At 35.3% G+C, this 17,856-nt stretch overlaps 1 protein-coding gene and 1 non-coding gene across 10 annotated transcripts in view; one reads left to right on the forward strand and one right to left on the reverse strand.

Annotated features, from left to right (window-relative positions):
- Usp34 (ubiquitin specific peptidase 34) overlaps positions 1 to 17,856 on the reverse strand; it is a 246,358-nt gene that overhangs the window by 36,338 nt on the left and 192,164 nt on the right. For all 9 annotated transcript variants that reach the window (XM_063229478.1, XM_063229475.1, XM_063229480.1 and 6 more), the window contains 12 exons: positions 16,720 to 16,798; positions 14,105 to 14,158; positions 13,899 to 13,994; positions 11,879 to 11,943; positions 11,705 to 11,780; positions 11,576 to 11,623; positions 11,390 to 11,455; positions 8,535 to 8,615; positions 3,752 to 3,837; positions 2,765 to 2,933; positions 2,601 to 2,675; positions 738 to 889 (listed from right to left, as the gene is read on the reverse strand). In XM_063229478.1, coding sequence (XP_063085548.1) covers positions 738 to 889; positions 2,601 to 2,675; positions 2,765 to 2,933; positions 3,752 to 3,837; positions 8,535 to 8,615; positions 11,390 to 11,455; positions 11,576 to 11,623; positions 11,705 to 11,780; positions 11,879 to 11,943; positions 13,899 to 13,994; positions 14,105 to 14,158; positions 16,720 to 16,798 — 1,047 coding nt within the window. The remainder of the gene's footprint in view (positions 1 to 737; positions 890 to 2,600; positions 2,676 to 2,764; positions 2,934 to 3,751; positions 3,838 to 8,534; positions 8,616 to 11,389; positions 11,456 to 11,575; positions 11,624 to 11,704; positions 11,781 to 11,878; positions 11,944 to 13,898; positions 13,995 to 14,104; positions 14,159 to 16,719; positions 16,799 to 17,856) is intronic.
- Positions 4,342 to 4,442, forward strand: LOC111756091 (small nucleolar RNA U13). The gene has a single exon (XR_002790585.1). It is a non-coding gene; the product is annotated as a small nucleolar RNA U13 (small nucleolar RNA).

Raw genomic sequence — 17,856 nt, forward strand, 5'->3', positions numbered from 1 at the left:
ATGTTGCATGCTACTTTTTTGCAGGTGGAGTTATACACCATAAAGATTTCTCCATGGCAGAACAGGTAATTTCCTCTTGAACTATAGAGGACTCTATGAACTCTGGAGGGGAGAAATCTTGATTGCTTTATTAGTCCCCTTTTGATGCATATGTGACTATCTACAGTTTCTTGCTATTAGCAATACTGCTTTAAATAAACAGCTATGACCATACATCTGCATTCTGGAACAGATTCTTATATAAGCAGAGTTGTTAGGTTAAAGAATGAACGCACATATAATTTTGCAAGATATTTTACTATACATTTCTTTAAAGACACTGGTTTTATTTATTTATTTATTTATTTTGTATGTATCAGGGATTCAGCTCACGACCGTATGCTTGCCATGCAGGGGCTTATGCCACTGAGCTAAATCCCTGGCCTCCCCCTTTTTTTGAGACAAGGTCTCACTATATAGTCCAGGCTGGCCATGACAGCAGCAGCACTTCGGAGAGTGCTGGGATTACAGATATGCACCACCACACCAAGCTTCCTTTAAAGACTATTTCTACTATGACTGAAGAGACACAGTAAGAGTTTGGTAGAAAGGACTAAAATTCTTAAGCCATAAGAGTTGATAAATAGTGGTGTTATTATTTAAAAGGAATTATATAATGAAAACTGAGTATCAATAAAATCATTTACATAGAGTTAAACCAACATGCTTTAAGCATTTTGAATGTTGAAACATTTCACCTTTCTGAGCGAGACTGTTCAACCAAAAGAGCAACTAAAGCTATCATCTTTTCAAGGGCAGCTGGTCTGTATTTTTCTTCTGCCAGAGAGAGGATATCTTCTTCTTCCTCTTCTTCTTCCCCTTCTTCCTCTGATAGGACTTCAACTTGTGGCTAAATGGAACAAAACTGAATTTTAGTGTGTTATTAGTTTTAGCATCTTGATAACTAAGTCAGCTTTATATAATCATCTAGGGCAGATGGTGGCATGATAATGTTATCACAAAAAACTACCATTTAGAGGCCCAATCCTAACTTAAAACAATCTAAACTACATTCAGGACAATTTAAATCAAACTGGCAAAACTGAGAAAACAAGGATTCCTAATACTGTTTACCATGACTAGAGAGAGAAATCCTTTAAAAGTTACTTTGCTCCTCATAAGCAAGTTCCTTGGAAGATGAATTAGAATAAAAAGCTGTAAGTAGGACTGAACAGTATTTCTTGTTTAATAAGCTAGCCACACAGAATAGAAGATCCTTATTGTAGCTTTCAGATAATCTAAACAATAAGTTTTGAAAGGCATACTTTCTGGTGCTCTGAAATGCAAGAGACTAAAATGATTTTATCATGTACAATACCAAGAGAAAAGCAGTCAAGTAGGTAGCCATTTAGACTGGAATTAAGTAATAATGGTATATATTTTAAGAACACTGTAGCATAATGGTTAAGTGTTGTAGCTTAGTAGTCTGACCAAAGATCTAAACCATTCATTTTGATCTAACACAAGTAATCTCTGTGTCAGTTCCTCATCTGTAGAATGAAGATAAAAATAGTGTTTCTCTCTTAGGGTTAAGAAAGGATTAAATGGGGTTGGGGATTTAGCTCAGCGACATAAGCACCAGCCTGGCAAGTGCAAAGGTTGTGAGTTCAATTTTGGGTACAAAAAAAGAGAAGATTAAATAAGATAGTGCAAACAGATCATACAATCTAAATGGCTGTCGCAGATAACACAAAATTCATGATACTTAACAATTATTAAAATAATCTAATTAAACTGGATGTGGTGACATCTATAATCCCAGCATTCAAGAAGTGAAGTCAGGAGGATCACTGTGAGTTGGAGGCCAGCATGGGCTACAGAGTGAGTTCAAGGCTTAGTTGAACTACAAAGCTAGATTCTGCCTTAAAAAAAATACATTTTGGAAGACTGTAACAGATTTAATAGTAAGGCCTGCCTGGCAAGCAAGATCGTAAGTTTGATTCCTGGTACCAAAACAAAACAAAACATCCAAATTTAATAGTAAAGAACTTAGAAAATATGACTACTAGCCAAATGTGGTGGCTTATGACTGCAATTCTGGCTACTAAGCAGGCTGAGGCAGAAGACTGCAAATTCCAGAGCAGCCTGAGTAACTTACCAAGACCCTGTTTCAAAATAAAGAGTTGGAGATTTAACTCAACACTCCCTAGCTTTAATCTCCGTACCATAAAAACAAAATAAAACCCAACCAAAAATGTGCAACCAAGCAATATACTGGGCAGCACAAGTGCCTGCCTGGCAAGTGCAAGGTTCTGAGTTTGATTCCTGGTAGCAAACCTCCCCTAAAACCAACCAACCAACCAACCCCAAAAAAGAAAAACACCAAAGGTTCCAAACAAAGTAGGCTGTGGGTATTCTTAAATTTCTTTGGTTTGTCCCATAGCCTTACAAAGTAACTTATTATTCAGTTGCTTCTTGCTTTGCCACAGATATTACAATTAACAGTATCAACCAATCTTAGAGCCTTAACACTACCTATTTAAACGGGCTAGAATGTAGGGGTTCCAAAACTGTATGACTTTGAATAATGCAAACAAGATCTCTAAATCCCCAATACTTACATTTTCAGGTCCTTTGGTTCCCATGTAAAAATGTACCATTGTAGATATGGCTTGCAAGGAAAGCAAAAACTGGCTCTAAAAAAATTGATTAAAAATTTAAGTTAAAGACAAACTCTATGTATGGAAAATAGGTACATAATCCAAAAAACAAGATTTAGTCTCACCTCTTCTTCACCCATTTTGGCAAATTCATAAAGGAAGGCAAAATACTCTGTAAGATGTTTACTGTGCGGTTTTACACCATGTTCCATAATTAATAAGAGAGTTCTCACAAATCGAGTGACACAGGAACGACCACCAATATCTTCTACTGAGGCATCCATATCATCTGACCTGGAAAGAAAATTAAAAAATTTTTTTGTCTTTTTTGAGACAGGGTCTTGCTATGCAGTTCAGGATGGCCTTGAGCTCACTCTGTAGCTCAGGCTGGCCTCGAACTCACAACGATCCTCCTGCCTCCGCCTCCCAAGTGCTGGGACTACAGACATGAGCCATCATGCCCGGCGAAAATTAAATATTTTAAAAACGTAAATCTGGGGATAATGCGGGTTTGGTGGCTCAATTTCTGAAGGCTGAGAAAGGATTCAAAATTCAAACCCAGCCAGGCAACTAGACAACTTAAGTGAGTCCCTGTCTCTAAATAAAAAATGAGGCTGACAATGCAGCTCAGTGCTAAGGTCCTGGGTTCAACTTCCAGGTACCAAACAAAGAAAAAACAGGGTTTTTTTTTTTTTGTCTTTGAGATGAGATCTTACTATATAGCTCAGACTGGCCTTACATTCACAACAATCCTCCTGTCTTAACCTCCCAAGTGCTGAGATGACAGGCCTTCTGGTAGCTTTCAGATAATCTGAACATCATTCTTGACTTGGGAAAAAAATGTTAAATTTGAATTTTCTCCTTTAATTTTCTGATGTCAGTTGAAGTAGCTACAATACAATTATTGTAAATAACTGTATCAAGCAAAAAAGATTAAGCCATTAAGTTATTTACAGAGGATTTTGCACCTATACTTAATTTAAAAAAGTTTTCCTTCTTGACTCATTATTTTTAAACAAAACAACCAAAATTCTCACTATGGATATTTTAAAAATATTTTGTACACAGATTAAAAAACTCAAAATTCAAAATGTTCAAAAAGTACTTCTTACCCATCTTCCATTCCTGGCTGTAGATAGAGATGAGCATGCACAGGTCGCAGTCTCTGAATCACATGAATACACAAACGCTGAAACATCTGTAAAGGAAAAGATGTAACCATTTAACAGCCAACTCATAACAGTTAAAAAAAGATACTAAGAACTAAGAATTTAACACATTTAATATCCTCTGCAAGCCACATAGTCAACATATAATATACACATAGGTATGTTCATTTACTGGTGTTTCTGAGACAAGGTCTCACTATGTATTTCAGGCCATTCTTTAACTTACTATGTAGCTCAGACTTGGCCCTGAACACAGACCCTTCTGCTTCAGCTCCCGAATGCTGGCATTATAGATATTATGAATGTATAGCACTATGCTTGCTACCAAATGACTTTTTGACCTGAAGTCTTTTTGAATTGTCAGCCAAAGACTGAAAATAAGAGGCAAAGTTTATGTTAAAAACAATACTGAAAGATGTGTACTGTGGTCCACGCCTGTGATCTAAGTACTTGGGAGTCAGAGGCAAGAAGATGGAGAGTTCAAGTCCCAGTTGGGAAACTCAGGAAGACTGTCTTAGAAAATAAAAAATGAGATCCTTCAGTTCATGAATATGATGACTGCGTGTTCATGCTGTTTGTATTTGAGTACTTTCCTCAAATCTTGTTATGATATCAGTACATTATCCATCTAATGTGAGAGAAAACACAAAAACAAACCTGGAGATACAGCTCAATGGTAGAGCATACACGGGTTCAATTCCTAGCACTACAAAAAACAGAAACATTCAAAGCTGGGCATGGTGGCACAAGCCTGTAATCTCATCACTTGGGTAGTTTATGTAGGGGGACCAGAAGTTCTAGGTTAGTCTGAGTTCTATGAATTTCAGAACAGCCTGGTCTACACAGTAAGACCCTGCCTCAAAGTATAGGGAAAATTCAAGTTGGGAGAATGCACAATTGTAATTCCAGCTACTTAGAAGGCTGAGGCAGAAGAATTACAATTTTGAGGTCTGCCTGGGCAACTTAGTGAGATCCTATCCCAAAATAAAATTTCGAAGGGCTGGAGCCAGGTGTGGTGGCACACTCCTGTAATTCTGGCACTTGAGAGGCTCAAGTGGGAGGACTGCTGTGATTTTGGGCCAGCCTGACATACATAGTAAGGCACTGTCTCAAAAAAAAAAAAAAAAAAATAGATACATAGATAGATAGGGTTACAGATGTGGCTCGATCCTACCTAAGTTTAATCTCTAGTGTAAAATTTAAGACAAGTAAAACAACATTCAGGGGACTGCAGTGTAGTTCAGTGGCCAAGCACATGCTTATTAACTCATTTAGAGCCCTGGGTTTGATCTCTAGCACCAAAAAATAAACTTTCAGTTTTTTTTTTTTTTTTGGGTCTTTTTCCTTTTTATTGGTATCGGGGATCGAACTCATGACTGCCTGCTTGCAAGGCAGGCGCTTATGCTGCTGAGCTAAATCCCCAGCCCTAAACTTTCAATTTTATGGTATACTGGGAAAAATCCAGCCAAATATAGGCTTCAGTAATACAGATAACCAAACTAAAAGCTTCACAAAAGCTCCTTGACTGGCAACGCTTTATATTCATCTTCTTCAGCAGGGGAGGGCAGGTGCTTGTCAGAGGAACAATGGTTTAGAGAAGGAAATATATGACTTCACTCAAAAGTAACATGGGATTAAAAATGGCTAGGGATTCTCTAAAAAGCACAAAAAAATGGCAAATAAACACATGAAAATATGTTTAATATCATTAGCTGTTAGGCAAATGCAAATAAAAACTACAAGGAAATGCTACTTCATACACACCTGGATGGCAAAAATAAGCTAATACTAAAGTGAAACCCTTATGCATCATCGGAAGAAATGTAAAGTGGTACAGTCACTAAAAATAAAAACAAAAAAACCCCTCATTTTTTTGAAAGCACAAATTGTTCTTTTTGATGACATTAGAGATTAGTAGTATAGTTATCTATCTTGTATAGATATTACACAATACATGTTTTTATCTATATACAGAATAATCTTTTCCATTTTCTCTTATCCCAGTTGTTCTTTCCTTCTGAGCACTTTCTTTCCCTTTCATTTTCACAGTATCTACTGTATATTTTGAATTTTACTACCCTTTGAGTTTTTGGTTTTTTTTTTTACACTAAGGAGACCGTATGATATTTACACATGCAAGTTTGACTTAATTCACTTATGAGTATGGTTTCAAGATGTATCCATTTACCTATAAAAGCCTCAAGTTTATCCTTTATTATTGCCGAGTAATCCTCTATTGTATAAAAATATCAAATCTTGGGGCTGGAGATTTAGCTCAGTGGCATAAGTGCCTGCCTTGCAAGCAGGCAGTCGTGAGTTCGATCTCTGGTACCGATAAAAAGGAAAAAGACAAAAAAAAAAAAAAAAAAAAAAAAATCACATCTTTTTTATCCATTCTGTGGCTGATGGGCATGTGGGTTGTTCCCAAGATTCAGCTACTATAAACTGTGCTGCTATAAACATGGGTGCACATATACCACTGTGGTATTACGTTCTCAATTTTTCTGGGAAAATACCCAGAAGGGGAATAGCATAAAATGGAACCTCCGATCCTAGTTTTTCGGAGAATCATCATACTGATTTCCACAGTGGTTATACCAGTCTACACTTCTTCCACCAACACTGTTGAATGTTCCTTTTTCCCTAGCACCCCACCAACATTTGTTACTGGTTACTTTCTTGATGACAGCCATTCTTTCTGGAGTGAGATGGTCTCTCTATGTTGTTTTAATTTCCATTTCTAGAATGACCAGAGATATTGAACATTTCTTTACATACTTAATGGCCATTTCTATGTCTTTGTATGAGAAATGCGTGTTCTTATTGAACTGTGTCTTTGAATTTGGGAGGCCAGCCTGATGTTTTCCAACAACAAAAAATTTTAGTATACCTAAAATTTAATTTAATTTAATTTAATTTAATTTAATTTAATTTAATTTAATTTAATTTAATTTTGTCTTTTGAGTCAGGGTATCACTATGCAGGTCAGCCTGGCTTTGAGCTCACTTTGTAACCCTGGCTGATCTTGAACTTGGTGGGATTACAGGCATGTGCCACCATGCTCAGATTAGCTATAAATTTTAAATGTAAGAATGACCACAATACCTAGTAATTCTACTTTAAATATATACCAAAAGGAAATGAATGTATGTCATATGCCTATAATTCCAGTTACTCAGGAGGCTGAGGCAGGAGGATCATGAATTTCAGCTGTCAACTTGGGCAACTATGCATCTCTGTTTTAACATTAAAAAAAATTTTAAAAAGGACTGGGGTCCTGTCTCAGTGGTCCTGGGTTCAATATCCTTACCACAAAGAAGGAAAAGTAAAAGAGAAAAGAAAAATATTATGTCCAAACAAAAATTTCTATGTAAATGCCCATCATTATTCAAAATAACACAGAAACATCTCAAATGGTAATCAACCAATGAATGGATAAATAAAATGTGGTGTAATCATTCAGTGAAATATTTGGCCAAAAAAGGGAGACATGGGGTCAGGGGTTTAGTTCAGCGGCACAAACACCAGCCTGGCAAGCGCAAGATCGTGAGTTCGATCTCCAATACTTCCCGCTCAAAAAAGGATACAAACTTTAAACATGGACAATTCCTAAACAAGATGATTAAACTAATGGAGACAGAAATTAGGTTAGTAGGCAAGCGCTGAGGAGAATGGAACTGAGGTTTCTTTATGCAGTGTTCTAAAATTATAGTAGTTACAATTTTTCAAGATAGTGAACATATCAAAAATTATTAAATTTTACTGTTTGAAAGGATTGAGTGACTTTTACAGTGTGAGAATTCTATTTCGACTAAAAAGCGGCAAAATTCAGGCTAACATTCTGGTTTGGTGTCATAAATGATCATAAAGTTGTCATGGCTTGTGCCTAGATACCCACCCAAAGCTTCATGCAGTTGTAGGTGGGACTTTTCAGAGGCGGTTGGGTCTAAAATGTGTGATGCTGGAATTAAGGATGTGTGATTATTAAATTAGTTCAGTGATCGTGTTGGCATTTGCCCTAAGTCAGGCAGTGTATATAGAATATAAAAGCTGCCACTGTTGAGGTTTGCTTGTTTGTTTTTGCTATTTCCTGCCTGACATGAACTGTTTCTCTTCTGCAATGCCCCTTTGCCCAGCAACCTATGAACTGAAACCTCTACAAACTGTGAGCTAAACTCTTCCTCTTTTTACTTTGAGTGTTATTCTGTCAATAATAAGAAAAGTAATCAAGATAAAAGCAATACTGAAATTTTCATTATGTAATTTTCCAATAATGTAATGATAACAAACTGACTCATCTGACAGTTCCCACGGCATTATTGAAATTCACTTAACTTTCTAGGTTATTATATATTCTCTTATAGTTAAGACTATCTAAGGATCTGAAAAATAATCAGTACAACTCATAAAGCATCCACATCTGAAAAATCAAGCAGTTATAACTTATCTTCCTATATCCAGAAAATGTTCATTTTAGTCCCTTGATTAGAGTAATAGCTGATGTTAAGAGGTTAGTGAAAACAATATTAAAATGCCTTTTATAACAGATGATGTATTTTCAAAGTATTTTCATTACAATATTAAGATGTTTTCAAAGTATTAAATATTAAGATATTTTCAAAGTATTTTCATTGCAATATTAAGATGTTTTAAAAGGTAAATTTAAGTAATTAAACTGAAAGCCATTTCTTTTTCAAATAATTTTTTCAAATACATTTTTCCTTACCTGTCTTACAATTTGATTAGGGCACTTAATTAGTATCTGCATTGGCCACCAGTCATCATCAGCCATGCGGTCTAAAAACCACTGTTAAGAAAACAGAGCATGATTTAATACTCAACCGATATTTGTTAAATAAGATGAAAGTCATAATTTACCTCCACTTGATGTTTAAATTAACTTCTTAATAAAATGGCTTCCCTAGTTATTAAAAAATCTTGTATATAAAATAACAATGATCATCTCATTACAGTTTTTTTGGGGGGGGGGAGACAGGATCTTGCTTGCTATATAGTTCAGCAGAGCACTGGCATGACTGATGTGAGCCACCATGACCACCTCATTGTACAATTCCAAGAATTTCTTTTAAAAATTATAATATACAATTCATATGATGGTGACCTAATTAGAGTAATATAGAACACTATTTTTCTCTTAGTCCTCATAAATGTCAGACTGTAGAATCTTTTGTTCTCCTATATGACCTTACAAATCATTTTCCTTCTGCTTAAAAACAGCAGCGGTGAGGAGTTAAGTAACACCCAGAAAATGTAATTAGTCAAAGCTAGCATGTAAAGATACCCTTCAGAGCAGATTGTACAAAAGGGCATGAAGAAAAAGAGTAACAAGTTTTTATGAATGAATGATATATGTTTTCTTAAAACACTTCAGGTGGAAAAAAAAGGGCTGGGAGGACAGGAAGATAAAACAAGAATGACAACATAGTGACTCACAAACGCTTCTGTTTGCAAACAATTCAATTCACAAACAAAAGCTTTTAGCAAAAATTTTACTTCCATTCATGAACTCCACATCAGGTAACAAACATGACCGTCGCTGTCTTCCCCATATGAACACAAATACAAGCATCTTCCACAAAAATCATAAAAACAAAGTTCGTAAATTAAAGTTTCACTGTATTACTACTTATCAGAGCAATAAGTACAGGAGAATTCACTATGACCTTAGACTTTCTTGCATGTTTCCAAAAATTCACTGAAAGTTAAAAAAAAAAAAAAACTGCACTTTTTGTCTGAAATGTCTGATGGTCAGATTTTCTTAATACATTGCTACAAATAAAATTAAATGATTTTCTAAGTAAATAAAAACTCAAACTGATTTCATGTACTCATCACTAGGCTGTTATCTCTCACCTTTGGAAAATCCTAAGACTTATTAATATTCCTAGGGAAGTTTCCACCTTGTTGTTTTCTAGTAAAAAAATTTTACTGAGTTGTGGAGAGTGATGCACACCTATAATCCCAGTTGCTCAGGATGCTGAGGCAGGAGGATTACAAGTTTGAGGCCAGCCTGGATAACTTAGTGAGACTTTACCTCAAAATAAAAAACTAAAAGAGCTAAGGGTGTGGATTAGTGGTAAAGCTGCCTTTTGGTTATATTCCTAGTACCACAAACACAAACGCAGACACACAGTGAGTTTATGTTTGGGGATATACACTCCCTAAAATAGGTAAAAAAAAAAAAAAAAAACTGAATATAAACTTTTATCTACTAGAACTTTTTTTAAGGGGGGTGAAGAGATAGGTATATATAAGTATGGGGAGATGTTAGCCAAAGAGTAGAAAATTTCAGGTATAAGATAAACATATTCTAGAGATTTTACACATAACATTACTGAAAAAAGTTACTAATATGGTACTGTTTAAAAGGAAGAGATCTTAAAGTGTATTCATCACTTACAAATACACGTTAATTTAGAGAGGGGAGAGCCTATGGTACTGGTGAATAAACCTAGGGCCTCTAGACTGAGGTATATCTGTCACCCTTTTCATTAAGACAGGGTCCAACCAGGTCAATTAACAGCCAGGCTGGGCTTCAACATGCGATCTTTCTGCCTCAGTTCACAAAATGTTGAGATTTTACTACATGTGTGCTGCACCTTGATACCTGACTTACATGAATAGTTTCCAAGTATAAGCGATAGCACTAATTTTAGTGTCACTACACTGTATACCTTGAATATATGTAATTTTTGACAGTTATACCTCAGAAAGGAAGGGGAAAAAAAGTATTTTAAGAAGTATCTGTGCTCAGTGGTAGAGTACTTGCCTAGCATGAGGCCATGGATTCAATATGAAGCAGCACAGAAAGAAGTGAAAGAAAAACTGAGTCTTTTAAATTGTTTGTTTTATCTTGTTGTAACATAAGTGGGGCAAGGTTTTAAAAAATAACAGCAATACTGCCAAAGTGGTGACAGCCATGCCAAGCCTCTCTATGAGTCAGTGCCATGTGAGGACTGGGGTGGGGTGGGCAGGGGTAGAGAACCAGGTCTCACCAAAAGGTGATTCCCTGCCTGGCCATATCATTTTCATTTTTTCTTGTGTTGAGTTTTATTCTCTTTTGTTTTTATTATGTTAAATCTGATGGCATGAGCAGCTATTTAAAAGATAGCAAGACAAATGGTAGCTATTTTGGATTTACTATTAGCTTATTTTTCAAGTCCCTTATTCCACTGTTTTGTTTTTATTGTTTCTGCTCTATTCTGTTCCATTTTTACCATGTTTGAAGGTATCTGCAGCTATTTTGAAGACAACAAAGAGGCATTATGGTAAATATTGCTGATTTTGTAAGGTTTTGAAGTCCTGTATTACTTATACTGATTGGGTTTATTCTGTTTTGTTTTTCTTGGTTTTATCCTCTTAAAAAAAAACAACCAGTGATGATTATTTAACTAGTACAAAAGATTTGATACATAATTATAACTCAGCCATCAAACAGAAACAACTTACCCTGGGTTCACCGTGATTTAGAACCGATAAAGTAATTTTTATATGGTACCTCAGTTAACAAAACAAAGAAAACTGTTAAGTATGTTCTGTTTATAAACTTATTCACCTCACCTCGCAAGCTGCTTGACTATTATTAAACTGTTTGGTCAGTAGTTCAATCCACTGAAGCATTGTGGGCTAGAAAAGAAAAAGAAGTCAGTCAAGAAACAGGAACTTTTGAGCCAAAAATAACTCAACCCAGAAGATAACTAATGACATAAATGATACAAAAATTCACAAAATAAAATACATACATACCTTTTCCTTTGAATGAATAAATGTCTCTAGGACAAAGGAAGTGCTTAACTGTAAGAAAAGATACATTTAAGCACAAAAAGATTCAGGTATTTTAAAGTAATGAATCCGATAAACTTATCTATATATTACCTTTGCTGTCATTAGAGATACAGCTTTAGGATCTGGTAATGTACTTGGAATGCAACTGCACAACTGCCACATAAACCTAGAATTTAAAAAGAATAACTTAAAAAGTTCTTGCAGAAGAGTTTGGAAAGCACAAAGTAAAACAATCTATTTACATAAAAAAATTTTATAACTTACCCAAAGTATGTGTGTTCAAAAATGTTTTTGTCTTGAAGAAACTGCATGTTATCATGCCAAATCCACTAGTGAAAAAAATCCACATTAAATATCAGAAAGTAGTTTACTTCAGACATTTTCAGTAATATTTTTATTAGATAAAAAAGATATGCCGTAAAACTACTATAAAACCAACAAAAACCTAGGCACCTATAATTTACATTGAATTGTTCCCAGGTAAAAGAAATAAAGATACTAAAACCATTATTTACCTGGCTACCTCAAGGGATCAAAGATTTTTAAAAAATCTGTAAAGGTTCTGAAAGAGCAAATGCTGTATTTATAAAAATTATGAGAATGATTATTACTAACATTACTAGGATCATTATTTTGTGTTCCTCTTTCAGAATATCCTAAATATGCTTTTAAATCTTTTTTCAGACAGTCAGTAAAATAATGGTAATTATTATTATAACTTTCATTCTGGTTATCTTTCCAAAGTTTTAGTCATGCTAACCACATGGGCTATCACTGAGCTGCACTCTCAGGTCCATAAATTTATCTAGTACAGATTTGTTCTGTGATTAATGATACTAGGCAGGGGATACAGCTCTGTGGGCTCAGTACTTGCCTACCAAGTGAGGCCCTGAATTTTATTCCCAGGACCAAAACCAAAAAAATCTCCAGCTTAATGGTATTATTGGATTTGTACTACTGCATTTCACATATGCATTTTGAAATGTGAGATGGTAGGTTTGTGTGTGCGTGTGGAGATCAGGCTGGGCTTAAACTCATGATGATTTTCCTGCGTTAGCCCAGTGAGTGGTGGGATTACAGGTGCACACCACTATACCAATTCAGCTTTGGTAGGTTCTTTTCTTTTAGATAGGGTCTAACTTTGTAGTTCAGGCTGGCACTGTGCTTATTACGTAGTCCAGGCTGGACTACGTAACTCATGGCAATCCTCCTGAGTGCTGGGATTACAGGTGTATGCCACTACACCCAATTTGGTAGGTTCATTTTTTTTTTTTGGCCTTTTTGAGACCGGGTCTCACTGTGCAGTTCAGGCTGGCCTTGAGCTCACTTTGTAGCCTAGGGTGGTCTCTAACTCACAACAATTCTCCTGCCTCAGGCTCCTGAGTACTGGGATTACAGGAGAGAGCCACCACGCCCAGCGGGAGGTTCATTTTTAAAGGTCTCAAATCCATCTTTAATTCACCAGTAAAGATTTTTGGCTACTTCTGTCTGTCTCATCAATCTTCTACACTGGTCCAGAATCATATATTAAGGCTCTTGCTGTACAGTGACATTTGGGACATCGCAGTATGGCCTGCTTTAGAGCTCTAGAGCATTTCCAGGCCCCAGCTTCCTTCATATTTTGTTTATAATACTGACACATTACATATTGAGTTATATAATCAATAATGTACCATTTCTACCTCCTATAATATGAAACAAAGCTTAATGAGATATTTTATATAAAATAAATAAATTAATTTCAAATGCACTATGTGGAGTGTTTATATCATGACATACAAGAAAAAAATTTGCAAATTTATCACATAATCCAAGAAAAAGAACATACTGACCACAAGAATTACATGTGAGCACACACTGATTTCAGTAATCCTTTCAGCTTTCTAGTTTTAGTTTCACCGAAAATTATTTTCCACTTCCTTTAAACTCATTCAACTATGTCAGTTAACACCATGATTATATATAAATAGTCCTTGTTTCCCACAGTACTGAGGACTGAACCCAGAGCCTTCACAGTGAGTTATTTTACCAGACCTTTTTATTTTTTATTTTGACACAGTCTGGAAAAGTTGCCAAGTTGCCCTGGCTGGGTTTGAACTTGTGCTCTCCTGCCTCAGCCTCTGAGAATGCTGGGATCACAAACCTATGCCATCCTGTACAGCTATTTCTTAAATTTTCTTAAATTCTGTATGGGATAATAGATGTTATTACTATAAAACTTATTCTTACATAATATCTCATATAAACAAAATAAACTGTTGCTAAAAATAAAGTTAACTTATACCTCTAGTAATTCTGATGAAACATCAAATTTGTATTCTCTGCCATTTTCTTCTTCTGGCTCCATGCGTTTATAAAACAGCATATATGCACTGTGTGTCTTTAAGAGGCAAGGAAAAACAGAATATTTTCATTTGTACAAGATGTAATTCTCACAGTAGAGAATGTAGAAGAAAATATAAAACTACTTTATATGAAAGAAATAATTACCTTTTCAAAGGAGAAATCCATAAATTTATCTGTAACAGAATCATACGTCTTTGTCTGTGGAAAAAAAATCATACAAAAATTTGCCTTGTTTAAGAAAATTTTAATATAACAAGACAAAACAAATTAAGGTATAATGAGGAAATAGTTGGTCTGGACCTAATTTTTGCAATGTATTAAGTGGAAATAAAAACACCACATTGATGCCAGGAGGCATGGTGGTACATGCCTGTAATTCTAGCACATGAGGGGCTGGTGCAGGGGGGTCAGCATCAGTTTGAGCTCAGCCTGGGCATGTCAGTGAATTAATTCAAGACCAACGTAAACTCAGAGCGCTACTCCATCACAACCAACCAACCCACCCACCAAAAATTGCATCAAATTGAAACAAAATTCTTACCAGTACCAACATCAACATCATTATCATCATCATTTTTAGCAACAGGCATTGAACTCAGAGCCTTTACAGTGAGTTACATCCTCAAACTTATTTTTGTTTTGTTTTTGTGGTACTAGAGATTAAACCCAAGTTCTTCAAAATGACTATATCCCCAGATCCTTTTTTTGAGATCTAAGTCACTGAGTTGCCTAGGCCAAGTTTGAATTTATAACCCTCCTGCCTCAGCCTCTGAGTGCCATGATTATAGGCATGGGCTACCGTGCCCAGATATCACAACATTATATAAATCAGAAAAGCAGGTAACTGAAATATCTTTTAAGCATAAAATTGTAACTTAAGATCTCAAAATAGTATCCATGTGTCTCCATCTATCCTTAAAAAAGCCCCTTTTGAGTCTCAGAGGTATAAATACATTTTTGCAAATAAAACTGATTAGTCATATATACATTTAAAAAAGTGTAACTGATAGCCAGGTATAGTGCTACATGTCTGTAATCCCAGTACTCAGAAGGCTGAGACAGGAGGATCACTGTGAATTAGAGGCCAGCCTGGGTTACACAGTGAATTCAAGGCCATCCTGGACTACATAATGAGACCCTTTCTCAAACCAACCAACCACCAACCAACTAATTGATGGTTGACACAGAAAAAAGTATCAGAAGAAGGTATTAGCCAACAATATCACAAGACAAATGATGGAAAAGAAAAATGGTGAAAGAAAAGAGGGAAGCCAGGCATGGTGGTGCATACCTATAATGTCAACCCTGGGAAGACTAAAGCAGGAGGATCACTATGAGCTTGAGGCCAGCCTAAATTATATATAGTGAGAACCTGTCACAAAACAAAACCAACTCAAACCCAACCACAACAAGAAAGAAGAGAGAAAGAGATAGCAACTGCACATGTAGAATATGAAGAGTTAAGGAGTGGGGCTTCTAAGAACATGTACGAGCTACCCCTTAATCAGGAGAAAGACAAAAGTTCTATTGGTAATCTTAGAAAATTATACTGTGATAGAAAAGATGAAAAAGAGTAAGAAGATGAAATAGACCTTTAATCTGAAAAACTATCTTTTAAGTTTCTTATATTTTGTTCTTGCTTTGGGGGGGGAAGTACGGGGGGAGGGGTTGAATTCATGACCTTGTGCTTGCCAGGCAGGCACTTACACCGCTGAGCTAAATCCCCAGTCCTTTTATCTCTTTTTTTAAAGAACAAACTTCAAAGCAAATGTCCTACGAATAACATGTAGCAATGTGTTCGGTTTAGTGACAAAATATGCATTGTAGGTTTTTATTTCCCTTTTCTACTCAGACTACTTTTCTACACAGAAGGGTAGAGAAAGCATACACAGAAGGAATAAGGAAACCTTTATTAAAATATAGGACGTTAATAGGCATAAAAGTACAACAAACAAAACCCCCAAAGAACCCCTAAAGTTATCTTAAAAGAAAAAACAGTAACATAAAAACCTCAAACCTCTATGTGAGCTTATTTATGAAATAAAAATCACAAATGATTTTTTAGAATGAGTGAATTTAGAATGATTTTTTTTAGAATGAACAAATTCTGGGCCTTGCACACACTAGGCAAGCACTCTTAACGCTGTCTAAAAAATTTTTGAAGTTTTCAAGAAATTGGTATTGTGCAAGGATAAAATGACTACAGAGAACTGCAGTATTTTTTTTACTGTCCTGTTACAAAATATTTAATGAAAGATGTTCTCTTTATATTCTATAACTAGTATCAACCAAGTTGCTGCTTGCTGTTTTATAGAAAATACCAAGTTACAATTCTTTCAGCCAACTTCCTTGTGCAAGATTTTTCAGATTACATAAAGGTACTATAATGTCACTTTGGTTAATCCCACAAAACTAATTAAACAAACAGTATATTCGATTATAATTCTCATGGCATTATTCAATTTTTGTAAGGTCTCACTATGCTGGCCTTGAAGCAATCCTCCTGCCTCTGCCTCCCCAGTGATAGGGTTACAGGAATGAATCATCACACCCAGATGGTGAAGGCTGAAATAATTTTATAATATTTCCTAGTGTCTACTGTATATTACGAACATACTGAAACTGAATACATCACAAGTAAAATACCGATAAAAAGGAAAAAGACAAAAAAAAATAATAGCAATTGTAACAAATTTAAGTGACTCTGCTATTTTATGATACATAGAATAATAAACCATTTATAATTTCTGAATACTTACTGTCATCTCTCCACCAAAACATTCAGAGGCAAGTTGAGCAGAGTCAAAAGGTTTTACCTCAGCATCATTAAAAAGATACCTAAAACAGAGCACATAGGACTGATGAAGTATGGCTACTATGTAAAAGTATTTATATACTGCTAAATTGCAAATACTATCAAATTATTATTTCATAAAGTCAATTCTAACATGTTCTTAAACTCAAGTCTATTAGTTTGCAGTGGTCATAAACAACCTTAAAATCCAACAGATATAGTGTGGGGATGCAGCTCAGTGGAAAAGCATTGGACCAGCACATGCAAGAACCTGTGGTTTGGTCCCTAGCATCAGAAAAGAAAAAAATTGATGGATGCCTTTATAACATAACATAACATAACATAACATAACATAACATAACATAACATAAACATTAACATTAACATAAACAAGGAACAGAAAGCTTTCTTAACTATAATATATAAAGCTACTAGATGGGAAAGAAAAGAGATATGAAAATTTTCAGTTATAGACACCATTTCAAAATATACAATAAAAAGACAATATACTTACTGAAAGATATTCAAATGGTTAAGTAAAAATATGATGGCTAAAAGAGAAATCACAGAATGGAAACTATTCTGCTCACTGCAGATCAATTAATAATTATATATTTTGTTCAAAGCAATATCTTTGAACATGTCCTACTACACATGTAGTTTCTGTTCATGAGACCCTTCCTCACCACACCTGTGGCCCAATACACAGCTCAGAGTGACTTAATTTCTAAGTGTTTGCTTGATAAAAGATGGCAAAACGAAAATGTGTATGGGAGGGGAAAAGCAAGATGAAGAGTGGGCAGATAACTCGTAAGTAGCAAACATAAGGACTCTGTGGCCACCCAATGGAGGTATTCAGTTAACAGCTTCTGGATGAATGCATGGAGAAGGTATGATATAAGAAGTGAAGTTTTGCCTATGAATCTCCTGTGGTTGTATGCCAATATCTGTGTGTTCATCTTTCTGAGGAAAACAGTAATCAAATTTTCAAGAGTTCAAACATCTGTAAGTTTAAAAAGCGACTGATAGCCAGTAGAATACTACTCTGTCATATAAAGGATAAGCTGGAGTCACTGGTAGGAAAATGGATGCATTTTTTAAA

This window comes from Cavia porcellus, unplaced genomic scaffold (genome assembly GCF_034190915.1).
Source record: "Cavia porcellus strain 051 isolate PalLab524CR breed Dunkin Hartley unplaced genomic scaffold, mCavPor4.1 scaffold_18, whole genome shotgun sequence".
NCBI classification, from domain to species: domain Eukaryota; kingdom Metazoa; phylum Chordata; class Mammalia; order Rodentia; family Caviidae; genus Cavia; species Cavia porcellus.